The sequence below is a fragment of the Leopardus geoffroyi genome, chromosome B4 (assembly GCF_018350155.1).
Source record: "Leopardus geoffroyi isolate Oge1 chromosome B4, O.geoffroyi_Oge1_pat1.0, whole genome shotgun sequence".
Lineage (NCBI taxonomy): Eukaryota > Metazoa > Chordata > Mammalia > Carnivora > Felidae > Leopardus > Leopardus geoffroyi.
In genome coordinates this window covers 60,112,554-60,128,402 of record NC_059341.1, presented here as the reverse complement: position 1 = coordinate 60,128,402, position 15,849 = coordinate 60,112,554, and the positions used below count along the sequence as shown (strand labels likewise).

The window sequence follows — 15,849 nt, the reverse complement described above, 5'->3', positions numbered from 1 at the left end:
AATAAGTTTTGTAATTTCTTCGTTACTATAAATATTCCCAACTTTCATGGAAATGCTCTATAAAAATAATGTATACATTTCAGGGTCACGGTGCAGGAAAAAACAGAGTTCAACTTCTTTCCTACCCACATCACTTATTCTCATACTTATTTCTCCTTGGTATGAACAAAGGACAATTTCCTTCCTTCTGATCTCCACAGAAATAGATGGATGTCACTGCCAATATCAACTCCACTCTAGTTTGAGACGTAGTCAAGAGAACAGGGACATATCCATCAACACCAAGCTCTAGATCAAAGTTCAAGGAAAATAAAAATCAACCTGTAAACAAAGAAGGCAAACCTTTATTTTTCATGCAAAAGTAGCAGTGGCTTTTTTAGGCAGAAATAAGGCTTTTGCATTATTTGAGAACTGAAGTGTATCGCTTTGAGAACTTGAATTCAATGTATTGTTTTTCCTCAGTGTATAGATTTGTAAATAGTTTTCCTGCATCATTTTTTAATGATCCAGTTTAGGGAAATAAAGATCAGGAAACAACACATGAACAATTTGTCTTGAACATATCCACCCTTCTGAAAAGTCATAATTCCAGGTTTTAACTTTATTTTTTACAGAACTTATTATTTCTTTTTTGTATTGATAAACTATAGTGGGTGAATCAAGGCAAATAATTTGAACTTAAATAGCCATTCAAAACAATTTAAAGAGTAAAACATTGAATATTACTTCACCTAGACATTCTGTATTTCACCATCTTCATGGTTGTTTATTGTTAAATAGCACACTTATCTGAACACCTTGTATATATTTCCTGTATATATTTGTATATATTTCCTGAGTTTTTTAAATGATGACTGTTTATAATATTAAACTTACTCTTGGATAATAATCATAAAGACATCCATTATACTGTAACAATGCTTAATAATAAAGATCTGATGATGAAATACTAAAATAATGAAGTAAACTTTCTGCTTGACATTATTCAAGTTCTCAAAAAGATGATGGAAGAACTGATAATACTGATTATTGAAAAGATAGTTAATTAGCATGGTGAAATTTTAGGGAAGGTTGAACTTCTATGCTATTGATTCAGTTTGACTGTTAACACATTTCTCATTTTGTCTGTATTGATTTGGACTTCAGAAAGTTGAAGGAAAAGGTTTTTCCCATCTCTTAAATTTCACTTCTGCCTCAAAGTGTTATGCTCCTTCTTATGTTATTTAAAATCATTCCATAAGGCAATTTTTTAAATATATAATATAGCTAAAGTCAACAATGTTGCAAAAAAGCAACGTGTTTTCCCTAACTTAAGTTTGGACTAGAAAGACAAATATGGTGCCATCAGATAACTTGAAGAACTCAGGAAACAATTTGGAAGAACTGAAATTTGAAATCTATAATTCTTTCCATGACGACTAACAGGCAGAATTGGCTCTTTAGTTTATAAATAAAGCAGTGACTCCAGAACCAAATATATGACACTAAGTTTACGATAACTGTGTTCTTTGGAAGTCACCGCACAGATCACTGTTATTGCCAAAGAATCTCAGTGTAAATTTCTATATTCCAAAGTTACACCACAAAAGACAATTTTAAATAGTTTAAACACAAATACATAGCACCAAGCATAATAAACACTCCAAAATATCTAATGAATAATTACTTCACATGGAGCTTAGAAAATATATGCATACATTATATTTATTTTAATCTAACTGCATAAGTATATTTATATTTTCATGTATTTAAATTAAATTCAAGAATCACCTTTAATGGCTTACTTTTTAAAAATAATATTCAGTAGAGAAAGTCTAGGCTAAAAAAATCAAGGATAGATCTTTTCTGGATATTTTCAGAGAAGATACTTTTCTGTTACATACCCAATATAATAAAAATATTACATATATTATTTTTAATATGGAAAATATGATGAGTAGTATTTAAAGCATCATTGTACTAAGTGTTTCAAATGCATTATGAATTGTTTAATACTCTGAAGAGGTCTATGCGGTGGGAGTTCCTTTACTCCAATTCTTCCGAAGAAACAGTCCAGGCCGGCAGCTGCATGGCCAGGGTGCGACAGGGGTGAGACAGCCAGGGTTTAAATTCAGGTCTGCCTCGATTGTCCAGCTGGGGCTCTTCATCATTCTCATTTTCCCTGGAACTGCAGACAGTACAACTTTTGTGTGTATTACGTTTACATGCAGATTTGTAAGCAGTGCTGAAAAATCACCAAATAAAAAAATGAGAAAAGAAAACCACAGAACTCGTGAATAATAGGTTTTGCCAATGACTGCTATTTTTGTGAGTTTCCAGATAAATAAGACAGTAAAATCTAATCTTTTCCTCCCTGTAGCTTTGTAATAAAATAGTGTTTCTGGTGAGTTTTGTGGGAAATCGTGGCACTTTCACCCGAGGCTACCGAGCGGTCATCCTGGATATGGCCTTTCTCTACCACGTGGCGTATGTCCTGGTTTGCATGCTGGGCCTCTTTGTCCATGAATTCTTCTATAGCTTCCTGGTGAGTACTTCTCCGTGTGGACAATCAATGCTGAAAAAATACACAATGCTGCCTCTTCCTTTGATTTTTTTTTTAAAGCAGGGCCTGACATTTAGGACAAATTATGTTATTTTTAGAACTTCCTAGGAAAAGCGTGAATTATTATTATTTTTAATCTTTTCCTCTGAGAAACCACATAGGTGGTGGAATTCTTTATTTCCTCTCTGAGAAGTCACTAACGACCCCACCTCTTGACCCAGGCTTCATATAGCAGCTGCTTTTGGTTTCGGCCAAATCCTTACTTCGCTTTACATTTAGAGAGTCTCGAACAGAGTGTAGGGGGAAAGTATGGGGATATATTTTCATAGTACTGGAATCATTGCATTTTGTTTACAACAACAAATATTATTGTGACTTTAGAATGGCGTATACATAAAATGAGGGAGAAACTGCCAACCTAGTAAAAAAAACATAATGAGTTGTTTTAAGTCTTCATTTCAGATTTAATGTGTCATTGTTGCTAAGCTTATCTCCATGTATCTAACTCATTAAATGGATTTGCAGATTTCTTCTAGAGGTCTGTTTTTTGTTTTTCACGTTATCCATTTTACTTCCTATATATAGACTGTTTGATAGCCATAAACTAGGAGAGGAGACAATATAAATATGTGATAATATTTTGAAACCTAAAACACTACCAGGTTAACATCACGATGTCATGGGATAAATTTATTTATATCTCCCACCCATGGCTGGCATGCAGTGGAGAGCACTAGCCAGTAAAATAATTCCTGAAACCTAAGGTAAAGATCTAAAAACATTACGATGGCCCTGTTTGCTTGGGTCATGAGGAACAAATCCATTGCCTACTGCTTTCCTGTTTTCTAGCAAACCCATGTAGGAAGACTGAAAAGAGGCACATTTTCTATTTACTCTCAAAGAGCCCCAGTGATACAAAACTATCTTCTAGGTAGTTAAGTTAGATTATTCAACAGTCAAAAGCAGATTTTTTTTCTGTTCCAGGGATCCAAATGAATTCCCTTTCTGCTCTAATTTTCCATAAAGAATCCACTTTTTAAAACATGCCTGTGATATATAAAGTCTTATTATACTCAGCACTTTTACCGGACTGTGATATATAACAAACATTCTGTAATGTTTCTGTGCTTCAACCCTTCTCGTCTATAAAATTGATAGGGAGAGGATGATAGACTCGTACTATCAAGATTCATTAAAGAGATAATATAAAAAAACATGTGAAATGATGTATGTAAATCTTTATGTTTTCCAAGAAAAGGCATTTGACAAAATGAAGGTGTATTTGAATTATTATATTAGCTATTGATAGTAATGTTACTTTTAATTTACGTTACTTAACCTTAGTTTCCAATTGTATTTTCCTCTTGTCTTTTATCTTTCAAATCTTACAATACTGATACTAATTTGTTTTCACTGGGTTGTTTGTGAAAACGATATTATCCATTTTTAAAAGTTTGTTTATTTATTTATTATTTATTTATTTAGAGAACGAGAGTGAGAGCAAGAGAGAGGCAGAGAGAGAGGGAGAGAGAGAGAATCCCATGTGGGGCTCTATCTCACAAACTATGAGATCATGACCTAGGCAAAATCAAGAGTCAGACACTTAACTGACTAGGCCACCCAGGCATCCCAAGGATATTGTCCATTTTGATGTTTAGAGTACTAGGAGGAAATTATAATGGACGTGATGCCAAAATGGCATTTAAGTATTTTTTAAAATATGTATTGTATTTTAAAAAATACATGAATATGTATTCCTAGTTACATCCACAAATACCAATACTTTATCCAAAATAATAAAAGCCATATTTCTTTCAGATATAAGTAGAAAGAACCATCAACCTACCCAATGTCAATACCTTTTTTGCCTTCCCAAGATTCCGATTCCATGGGAATGGAATGGGGCCCAGAAATAAGCATTTTTAGTAAGCATCCCATGGGCTTCTGGAAGTGATAAACTTTTAGAAACCATTCAGAAGTGACCTAGAGTCCATTGCCAGACCTTTTCTTTAAGCCACTATTGAGTTAAAGTAAGGGAAAATCTCCTTTATGTCAATGACATGCTTAAGTAAGTTAAGTCAGAGTGTCGATAATTTGGAAGTTGAATTTGCATTAGTTAATTTTGTCTGTACTGAGGAACATTGACTTTATTTCTGGAAGTTTCTGCTCCCTCCAGAAGATAAGCAGATAGCAAAATATTTAAACACTTTTTTTTATGTATGATCATGATAAAATATCAACTTCCTAAGGTGAACAAATAAGGTAATATCTTTATGGCAATTATTTGCAAGACTAGAATTAAATTGGAAAGTAAGTATATAACCCTCAGTACTCAGCAAAACAGAGTATAAACAAGGCCCTGGTGTTTCCGAAGGGATTTGTGACACTGGTAATGGATCATTTCAACCAGTTCAGAAATTCTAATCAGTGCCCTCAGAGAGCAGGAGACAAACCTTAATTATTCCAACTTCCAAAATAGTATTCATTTCCAAACAGATATTTATGCCTTTTTAAGTGAATGTTAATTTATTGCTTTTAACCCGCTTTTGATAATATAACATGTACTTGCTAATGTATAATTTCAACTTAATAATAGAGCAATAAATAAAATTGCTCTTGGTGTGGACTCCAGACAGCAAACACATACCTAGGTTCTTGACCAGTGCATAGATTCTCTACTACTAAACACAAAATGGATAATAACCCATTAGAGGAAGTGGAAATTTAACAAATTGTATATTATAGTTTTGCTTATACTTCTGTTTCCAAATGTACATACTAAAATAATAGGTTTTGTCTTTGTTATGTCCCTGTAGCCAGGAAACGCATTTCCCTTCCTCAAATATTTTTAAATTTCCTATCTTTTCTATGGCAGCAGGCTCATCAAATTGTTCTGGTAGTTTCTCCTCTAATCCTTCGATTAAACAATACATTTAATGAATCTGTCAATTATTCATCACTTAGGCAAATGTAATTCAGCATTCTCACCTTAGCCATTTTACGTATTCCAGAAGCAACTGCAGAACATCAGTAAGACTAAAAATAAGGAATAAGTAACTAAGTTGGTTAAGTATAGTATTATAATTTCTCTAAATTCAAATGTGACACTATGCTATTTCTGTATCTTACAAAATTAAAGTTATGTTGGTTATGAAACCAACACACATTATATGCACATTATATACTGTGTTAGAGTTATCTTTATTGAAAAACAGTTTATTGGGGCGCCTGGGTGGCGCAGTCGGTTAAGCGTCCGACTTCAGCCAGGTCACGATCTCGCGGTCCGTGAGTTCGAGCCCCGCGTCAGGCTCTGGGCTGATGGCTCAGAGCCTGGAGCCTGCTTCCGATTCTGTGTCTCCCTCTCTCTCTGCCCCTCCCCCGTTCATGCTGTGTCTCTCTCTGTCCCAAAAATAAATAAACGTTGAAAAAAAAATTAAAAAAAAAAAAAAAGAAAAACAGTTTATTAATACATTCCAACTGTAGAAGAAACATATTTTGGTGCACCTTTAAGGTATCACTTAGATTGTTATTTTTTCGCAGACAAACTAAAATGGCTTGCATATGTATCCATAATTACCTTTACGTTTATTCAGCTTTTGCTCCATTGCATTTTTTTCTTGTTTTGTTTTATGTTTGTAGCTGTTTGATTTGGTGTACAGAGAAGAGACCCTGCTCAATGTCATAAAGAGTGTCACACGGAATGGCCGCTCCATTATTCTAACTGCAGTCCTGGCTCTCATCCTTGTCTACCTGTTTTCCATTATTGGGTTCCTTTTTCTGAAGGATGACTTCACAATGGAAGTGGATAGGCTGAAAAACAGAACTCCTGTTACAGGTATTGCTATTACCACCAAATGAGCTTCCTCTCGTGGCAGACATGACTTGTACACAGCTTAAGAGCATTACAGATAAACACTAATGGAGGAAATGTTTCCTTTGAAGACATGTTCTTCTTCACTGAGAGCTCATGAATGTCCAATACTCCTCAGCGGTTTTTTAGCTGTCAATGTGTATAGAGAAATCCTGATATAAGAAACATCATCTGGGCTCAGTTTCAGTAAGAAAGTTTCAACAATGCTAACTATTTTCCAGAAGACAGTCAACAACTTCAGTGTAGGAGAATGGCCTTGGAATCTTTTCTTCCTCTTTTTTCCTGTCTCCCCTCAAGAACAACATCTAGTATCATTCACAACCATTATTTCACATATGTTTGCTCACAGTACATTATATTATACTTAAATAATTGAAAATGATAAATGTTTTGATTTGGAAACCATCAGGAAATAAGAAATTTGGTATTGAAAAAATGCTCAACATGCTGTCGTTAAGGAGCTCAATTCATCAGTACGTGGCTGTCACAATTTCTGTACAATATTTATTTCTGTTTTCTGACTGGTTAGACATCATCCACTTAGACTTACTGTGATTCTTGTGGTGATACGGCTTATTCTTTCCATCTTACTTTGAATTTTTATTTATCATGCTTTCTAATGGTTTCTTTTTTCCCCCTTTCCTACCTTTTGTTGTTTGGGTTAAATTTCTTTGTTACTCTTTTTCCTCCTCTCCTGCTTTGCTGGATACAAATCATAGTTCTGCACTTTGCTGTTTGTTTCTCTGGGTGATTCTGCTGCCTATGAGTTGTAGAGAATGGAAACCACAAAATGACTCTCCCCTCAAGCCATTAAATTTAAAGGTATGACATAATTAGTGGTGACTTATAAACAATATTCTTTCTTGCCTTTAACAAACATTTCTTGATTATTAAATTGATGACAGATGGTAGTTTCTTTCTTAGAATATGGGATAATTAGGTGATGTTTAGATCTGTTATTAAGTCTGAGTGAACAAAGCACAGAATAGAAATGTCATATACATAGATTGAAAATTATTAAACTGGAGACTGAATTTCATACCTAGGTATTCATCTTTATTCGGAGGAACGTGAAATATTTTGTTACTGTCTTTCCTGTTCTCCCATAAATGTTACTTGTTCCAGAATCTTACAGGCATATATATTTAAAGAAAGAGCTCATATTTGTAAGTAGCCTCCCAGACTCCCCCAAAACTATCTGTGAATCATGAACAAAAATCTTCGGGTTTTAATTATTTCTTATTTACCAGGCATGATCACAATGAGTTACTCAGTACAGGGAGACTCTGAAGCTGAAGCAATCACAATCCCTGAATCCAAATGGATACAATAGTTATTGTTTTCTGACTCTAGTCATAAATATTTTTGTGTTATTAAAAAGGATGTTAGTGACATTATGAACATATCTTCCTTAGAAATATAAAAAGGGGCGCCTCGGTGGCTCAGTTGGTTAAGTGTCTGACTTCAGCTCAGGTCATGATCTCGCGGTTCATGGGTTCAAGCCCCGAGTTAGTCTCTGTGCTGACAGCTCAGAGCCTGGAGCCTGCTTCACATTCTGTGTGTCTCTCTCTCTCTCTGCCCCTCCCCCACTCATGCTCTGTCTTTCAGAAATGAATAAAAGTTAAAATTTATTTTTATTTTTTTATTTTTATTTTTCTAATTTTTAATGTTTATTTATTTTTGAGAGAGATACAGAGCATGAATGGGGGGGGGGGGGCAGAGAGAGAGGGAGACACAGAATCCAAATCACGCTCCAGGCTCTGAGCTGTCAGCACAGAGTCCTACGTGGGGCTTGAACTCACAAACCGTGAGGTCATGACCTGAGCCAAAGTTGGATCCTAACTGACTGAGCCACCCAGGTGCTCCAGAAAATAAAAAGTTTTTTTAAAGAAATATAAAAATATCTTTCCTTTTTTCTTACAAAATAGGCAGCATTAGACCTAAAATGTCAAGATCTTTATTAAAAAATGTGCATATTTAGGGGCGCCTGGGTGGCTCAGTCAGTTGGGCGTCCGACTTCGGCTCAGGTCATGATCTCACTGTCTGTGAGGTCGAACCCCGCGTCGGGCTCTGTGCTGTCGAGGCCTGGAGCCTGCTTCGGATTCTGTGTCTCCCTCTCTCTCTGCCCCTCCCCCACTCGTGCTCTGTCTCTATCAAAAAGTGAATAAAAGTTAAAATTTTTTTAAAAAAATGTGCATATTTACATGAAAAACTGTTAAATAAGAGAAAGCATGTGTAAATACTATGAAAATCTAGTATACGAGAAGTTAAACTCTTGACTCTTCATAGATTGAGAATGTTTGTTGCATAAGGCTGAGAATGAGTATGATATTGTGCCCTGAGGAAAGTGCCTTTATTTTCATAATATTTTTAATTATTTAATTTGTAACACCATCTGTCTATTGATAAATAGCATCAAGTTTGTTTTTTCAAGTACCAAACACTATTTGCTCCCAAAGTTGAGTGAAAGCTTATTGAGGATAACCAGCCTAGGTAGCAAGTGAAATCTGGAGGGCAGACATGTGCAGTTGTTCAGGGGGTAAGAAATAGTCATGGGAAAGCCAGGAGGTGGGAACAAGGAGGGAAGGTTGGGAGTTCTAGAGCTTGTGGCAGAGCATTGCAGACACATAGGACAGTGGAGGATGGATAATTTGCAAATGGCATCGGGAATTTAGGAAAACGCAGATCCTACCTCTGAGACGCGGGGCCCCGCGCTCCACAGAGGAAGCAGCTGCCACTTGACGGGGTTGAGGGGGGCCCATGTCTTAGAAAAGCCCAAGGAGTTGGAGAGAAGGATCTGTTGACAAGCAGAGATTACAGTGTTTCTCACGTGTTCTTTCTTCCCCCTTCTCAGTGCTGCCCTCTGGCTTCCCACCCTCATTTCCTCTCACCCAGGAGACTAGGAACCTCTTAGTGGCTTTCCCACCTGCAGCCCCTTCTTCCCGCCCAATTCATTCATTGTAACCTCCGATTGATTCGGTGTCTCATTGATTCAAAAACTGCTGGGATCTGCACTGGCTGTGAAATGCTTGGTTTAAAACAATAGCCTGGATGCTCAGGTCACTCTGCTCCCATGTCTGTGCCCTCGCTGGCCTCTGTGCCTTTTGTCATACAAACTGCACCAGGAATCCCGCCCACCCCCCATCTTTCTATGTGTGAATCCCATGTCTTTAGGTTGATCCTTCTCCAAAACGCTTTCTGTTTGTCTGTTTGTTTGTTTGTTCCTAGAATTCACGTCTCTCTCGTAATGCACTCCATTACGTTAACTGTACTTTACTTCCTCCATTCAAGTGTAATCCTGTCTTTGCCTCTCGGTATTCCCGAATTATCAGGTCTCTGAGGCCTTGACTCTGGGCCCTCAGAGCCTGGCATGGAGCCAATAAATATTAAGTAAGAGAATGGCCACCAGGACCCATTCAGAAACCCCATCTCTCTCCTTCTCTGACCACCAGAAACCCTCTCCAGCACCAGATGCTGCACCTGCCCTTTCCCCGGAGCTTGCCCCAGTAAAGGGGCAAGGAAAGGTGGAGGTGAATGTGTGACCTCCCTTCCCTGAGTGGACTCTGTCTTTCTCAGCTCCAAGGCTTGGGTTGCAGGCAACCCCAGGCCTGGTCCGTCCCCCAATCATGTGTCCTAACTTCAGCTCCTGTTTGTCACTTCTGCCCTCATCTCATCAGAGAACCAGGATAACTTGGTATGATGTTGCTCTGATATGCACTTGAGTATTTCTTCAACCCTTTGTATATACAAATGAACTTACTCCTGCCCCTCCCTCTCACGGACTTTGATGGCTGTTTGAAAAATCAGTTTGAAGAGAGGGAGGGAGGCAAACCACAAGAGACTCTTAAATACAGAGAACAAACCGAGGGTTATGGGGGGTGGGGGAGAGGACAAAGTGGGTGATGGGCATTGAGGCAGGCACCTGTTGGGATGAGCACTAGGTGTTGTATGGAAACCAATTTGACAATAAATTATATTAAAATTTTTTTAAAAAAAGAAAAATTGGTTTGAGAAGTATGAACCTCTTTACTTTGTATTTGTCACTAACAACAAAAAAATTTTCTTATAAAGCTTCTCTCGCACAGATAGGAAGTTTACCATTTTCTGTTCCATTCTGGCTGGGGAGATAGGCCAAGCAGATGGATCCTTGGGAACTAAGGGAGAAAAGAAAGATTCCCCCCACCCCCCGACTGTACTGTTAGAACTGCCACAACCTGAAAGTCTCTACCTGCTATAGGGACTGACCAGTGGCTTAGAATCCGGGAAACCAACTGCTTTGGAGGAAATGTGTTCTGTCATTCCAAGTCTGAATCCTGAATGCATTTGGCCATGGAAACATTGTTGTACATGGTGGTTAAGGTCTGCATTATTATTAATACTTTATCTTTGCCACTTCAAAAAGGTATAAAAGGCTTTTAGTGGGTTGGCTTGTGAACTTACTCCCTATTTATAAAATGCCTTCAATACACAAAACTGTGTTCAGAGTTCCAAACCAAGTTCCTAAAAGACTTTAGGATCACAGCTAAGTTGAGGTAGTAGTGATTTTTATTTATACGCCTTTGTAACTATATGTTAATTTCTTGTCATTTGCATATTTGTCTCTATACCATATTCTAATTTGTGTGTTCTCAGGGAGTAATGAAGTTCCTACTATGACTTTAACTTCAATGATGGGAACATGTGAAAAGGAGAACTGCTCACCCACAATACCAGCTTCAAATACAGGTCTGTAAAAAGGACCCCAGAACAGTACAAACCTGATACTTTGTAGTTATGTTTATTACTGCTAAGGGAGTTGCTCTAAGAATTTCCTGGTGGATTGAAATAGAATCATGGAGGGTAAAAGAACCAAAAAGTTTCAAACTAGAGAAAGGATTCCCATATCTGTCATTTTGTATACCCACCCCATTCCTTTTATTATTCCTATTCTTGAGAATTTATCAGATTTACCTTGTGGTACCTGCTGCTAAAAATACTATTACCAAATTGCAAACCCATACCACACTTGACACCCTTTTAAATATATAGCCTTTAACAGAGAATCTGGAAACACACAGGCTTAGAACTCAAAAGACTTGGTATAATCCTGGACTTCCCACTTTCTAGCTTTCTGTCTTAGATATGTTATGCAAATTTCCTGGACTTTGTTCACATGGTTTGCCCAGAGTGGGAGGGGGTGAGGGACCAGACAGACAGACAGAGAGAATATGATACTTTCCTTGCTTCCAAAGGAGCAAATGGGAACCATGCTCATAAAAAGAATTTTTGAAACTCTAAATTGTTCTCAATGGTTTGGAAACTATGGCATATGTGAAATTTAACGAACCGTAGAAGGAATTAGTGATCTCTTTCCAGAAGCAGCAGTGATTTAGGGAGTATATATCTTTAAACATTTGAAGAGTTTTATATATAAAAAAGGAGTGGATCCAGTCTGTATTACATCTATGAAGGGCAACAGTGGACTCAGGGGAGATGATGGAAGGAAGAGTTAAGCACAGTGTGAGGACAGAGTCCCCCTTTTCCATGTGGGAGCACACTGTTTTTCTGATCATAATGATAGGGGCTTCTTTCCTAAATTGCCTTTTTCCTTGAGATGTTGGATTGTTGCAGGAGGAAAAATGGATATGCCCTTTGGTGAATGAAACGTTTCAACCTTTATGACCTAAGGGGAGAAATAAACACATGTACATTCCATCCTAATGTCTCAGTAGTCAAAGGAACTGTGAGCAACTGCCTCCCAGGCTTCTTTCCTCCCCTAAGTCCTGGCTACTGGGCTAAGGCTTCCAAACAACAAACCAGCTCATTCCATGCTTGTGTAGCTTTACTGTGCTCTGCAATTTCTAAAATCCTGGTACATGCATCCTCCGGTCTAAACATTTCCAATTTCCTCAGCCTTCCCTACATATTACAGCAGTGACTTTTGATGTAACACTCCAAGGCAAGAAGCTGAGTGGTGTTATCTTATTCTGGATAGTGGAATTGGGAATCACACCATACCCTTGACCCAGATTTGGCTGACTCTTGGCTAACATGCCATTCTTCACTGGTTCAGCTGTTAAGCCATAAATGCCTATCCTGTACTCATGTAATTGGGAGTTTGGAATTTCAAGCATAAAACGGTGCATTTATTTTTACTTATTTCTGCCACCCATAATCCAAGGCCATCTCAGTTTGTCCTGGAAATAGACAAGGAGTTGTTTTGCCTGGTTGAACTCTAGGTTTCCAGCACCTTCTAGTTCTAACCTGTCACAGGGCTCATGATATCTTTATGGATCCCGATTCTGTTAAGCAATATGTTCATTCTCTCTTATGTCATCCTCAAGTTGATAAGCTGTAGAACAGGGATTGGCAAACTATGGCCCACGGGGAAATCTGATTTGCCACCTGTTTTTGTACAGTCCTTGGGCTAGGACTAGTTGTAACATTTTTAAAAAGTATTTTCTTTAAAGAAAAAGATGCAATGGAGGCTTTATGTCACCCACAAAGCCTATAACATTTCCCATCTGCCTCTTTGAAAAACAAAATTGCCCACCTCTGCAAAGGAAGATTTTCATTAAAAGTGCTAGAAATGTTACATAGGACAGTGCTAAGCTCAAAATCTTTAGCATGCTACTAGAAACATGCTTTCAGACTGACATAGTCATGTTCTGTGCAGTTCTTCAGCCACAGAGAACTCCCTCTTAAATAAACTATCAGTGAGCCCATGTTTCTCTATCTTTAAAAGAAAAATCATGAGACTCCTCAGAGTCTCCTTGCCAAATCCCAGACACATGTCTGTCACATCCCCAATTTGAGGTTAATGTGAACCCATGCTGGTTTCTCTTGACGCCTCCTTCTTCCCACACCATCCTTTCAATGATCCATTTTGGTATGTTATCTTGGGGATCAGCATCAGGCTTATTTGTCAGCAGTTTGCTGAATCTATCACAATCTCAAATTCAGGTCTATAAATGCTCCTCTCTTCTTATTATTCATGATTTAAAGAAATATCATAGGGGCGCCTGGGTGGCTCAGTGGGATGAGCGTCTGACTTTGGCTCAGGTCATGATCTCGCGGTCCGTGGGTTCGAGCCCCGCGTCGGGCTCTGTGCTGACAGCTCAGAGCCTGGATCCTGTTTCAGATTCTGTGTCTCCCTCTCTCTGACCCTCCCCCGTTCATGCTCTGTCTCTCTCTGTCCCAAAAATAAACAAACGTTAAAAAAATTAAAAAATAAATAAATAAAAAATAAATTAAAAAAAGAAATATCATAGCTATTTTAAAAACTTGGACATAGTTTAAGTAGCTGTGTAAAACTAAATAGCTCTTAGGATCTTTACCCCATCTTGAACTTCAATCTGTTGTCACTAGAACTTGTTACCTTCTTTTCAATACAGCCTTCTTTCTCCTTAACAGTGTGAAAAATAATAGGTTAAAAAATTTACTTTCTTTTTAGCACAAATATTCTAACAAGTGTCCCAAGTATACAGTGACTCAATTCCTGCCTTGCTCTTCTGTCTCTGAATATTACCTTAAAATTATTTCCTTTATTTTAAAGCAAATATACGTTAACTATAGTCTGATTTTAAGAAAAGAATATTACTTTGCCAGTGAACCAAACACAAAGCCAGCATTCTTCCTGCCAGAGACTATAAAGATGGCAGACCCAGGGGCCCAGCACAGTGGCTGAGCTAGTGATGCTCATCCCCAGCATGGGAGCCAGAAGCTCCTAAGGCTCGGGGAAATAGCTGCCAGAGGCTCTTGTCCTGGAGTGAGATCTTCCCGGTCTTATGTGCTGTGAGCATGTCCCAGGACGTGGCTGCCCAGCTCTGTACACTCTTACAAATTGTAGGCTTTATACAATTGTCATTGATAACCACCAACCAGGCATTCTATTGTAATTGTTTTATGTGCTGTTACTGATTGTGAGATTTTGATCTTAACGTTTTAGAAAAAGTGAATATTTTTGTAAAACCAGAAATTCATTAGGCCGATTCAGTACACATGATGATGATATTATTAATTATATAATTAATAATTATATATTTATATATAATTATTAATAATTAATAAAACCTTAATAATTAATTAATTATTATAATTATAAAACCTTATTCATTCCTTCATATAGCAATATTTGTTGAGCCTGTACTACTGGCCAGCCACCATGTTAGGTGTTCAAGACATAGTATTGAATAGACAAACGTGATCCTAGTCCTTATGGAACTTATAAAACACTGAGGGGGGGAGGCCTAAAAAGTCATAAAATATGGTGAGTCCTACAAGCGGTGCTATGATAGATAATCACAAGAGAGTTTGGCTGTAGGTAGAGCAAACAGAAAGGCCTTTCTGAGGAGGGATTATTTAAATTGAGACTTGGAGCATGAAAAGGAGCCAATCACACCAAGAGGTAGGCGCAAGTACATTCTAGGCACTGGGAACAGCATGGGAGAGGGCCCTGAGGCATGTCAAGGGTGTAGATAGATGCTCTTAATTATCCTCACATTATATGTAAAAACACTGAAGGACACAAACTTTAAGTAAGGTCACAATAGCTCGTAGAGTAAGCTAGATCTCCAGTTCCAGGGCCTGTCCTCCAGTCTTCTAAGTTTTATTGTCTTCTAGTTAAAGGATTAACTGGGAGGAATGCTAGGGGCGTCTGATGAATAGAGGCCAGGGATTCTGCTAAACATCCTACAATGCATAGGACAGCCCCCCTCAGCAAAGAACTATCCAGCCCAAAATATGAATGGTGTTGAGGTTGAGAAACTCTGTTCCATCACAAAGTCCATTTGGATATTGATTTACAACTCCGAATACAAACTCATAAAAGGCTTCTCATAAAAACCTCTACAACCTGTGACTCATCTCATATATTACCCAAAGAAGAGAACTTCCCTTTTCTGGATAGACAGATGGGGACAATTCTTCCTGGCTTATTACGCCAGAAGCAAAGTCTCCATTTATTTAGGCTCCACCTGCACTGGGAGCCGGGAAAGGCAGGTATGATTTTGCAGGGAAGCTCCCAGAGAATGGAGATGAGGACAGCAGAGGAATGTCAGCCCCAGAGGGTGACAGGAACACTGTTGGGAGCCAGAGCTGATGGCAATCGTTCCTAAATCAGTCTTTAAAACTGCAGGAATGCCTGTATTAATGCGTCTACCCTTTCCCCCTGTGCCCGTTTGGCGTTTGGCACGGTTAAGTGATAAAATTCATTGGGCTGAAAAGTCCACAGATTTGATCCTTTAGCCCTTGGCCACATGTATTTACTGCAGAAGTGAATAAAAGCCAGAACCTCGTGTTTGCTGTGCACCATGTGCCACTGAGATTTAAAAATAACTTTTCTATGTCTACGATCAGAATTAAATTTTAATTTGCAAACCCTAGTGTGCATTTGTGATGGCCTTGGTTTGTTACCTTGTGGACAGCAGGTCCGTGTTACAAAAGGCCCAGACACATA

General features: G+C 38.0%; 1 protein-coding gene and 1 non-coding gene across 7 annotated transcripts in view; both read left to right on the top strand.

Moving 5' to 3' along the window:
* Window positions 1-15,849, top strand: part of ITPR2 (inositol 1,4,5-trisphosphate receptor type 2) — a 508,939-nt gene that overhangs the window by 423,819 nt on the left and 69,271 nt on the right. For 5 of the 6 annotated variants that reach the window (XM_045463013.1, XM_045463012.1, XM_045463015.1 and 2 more), the window contains 3 exons: window positions 2,360-2,524; window positions 6,182-6,377; window positions 11,046-11,138. In XM_045463013.1, the coding sequence (XP_045318969.1) occupies window positions 2,360-2,524; window positions 6,182-6,377; window positions 11,046-11,138 (454 nt within the window). Of the gene's footprint in view, window positions 1-2,359; window positions 2,525-6,181; window positions 6,378-7,132; window positions 7,236-11,045; window positions 11,139-15,849 lie in introns of those variants that run through there. The other variant, XR_006708628.1, reaches the window with a different exon arrangement.
* Window positions 13,413-13,497, top strand: TRNAQ-UUG. The gene has a single exon. It is a non-coding gene; the product is annotated as a tRNA-Gln (tRNA).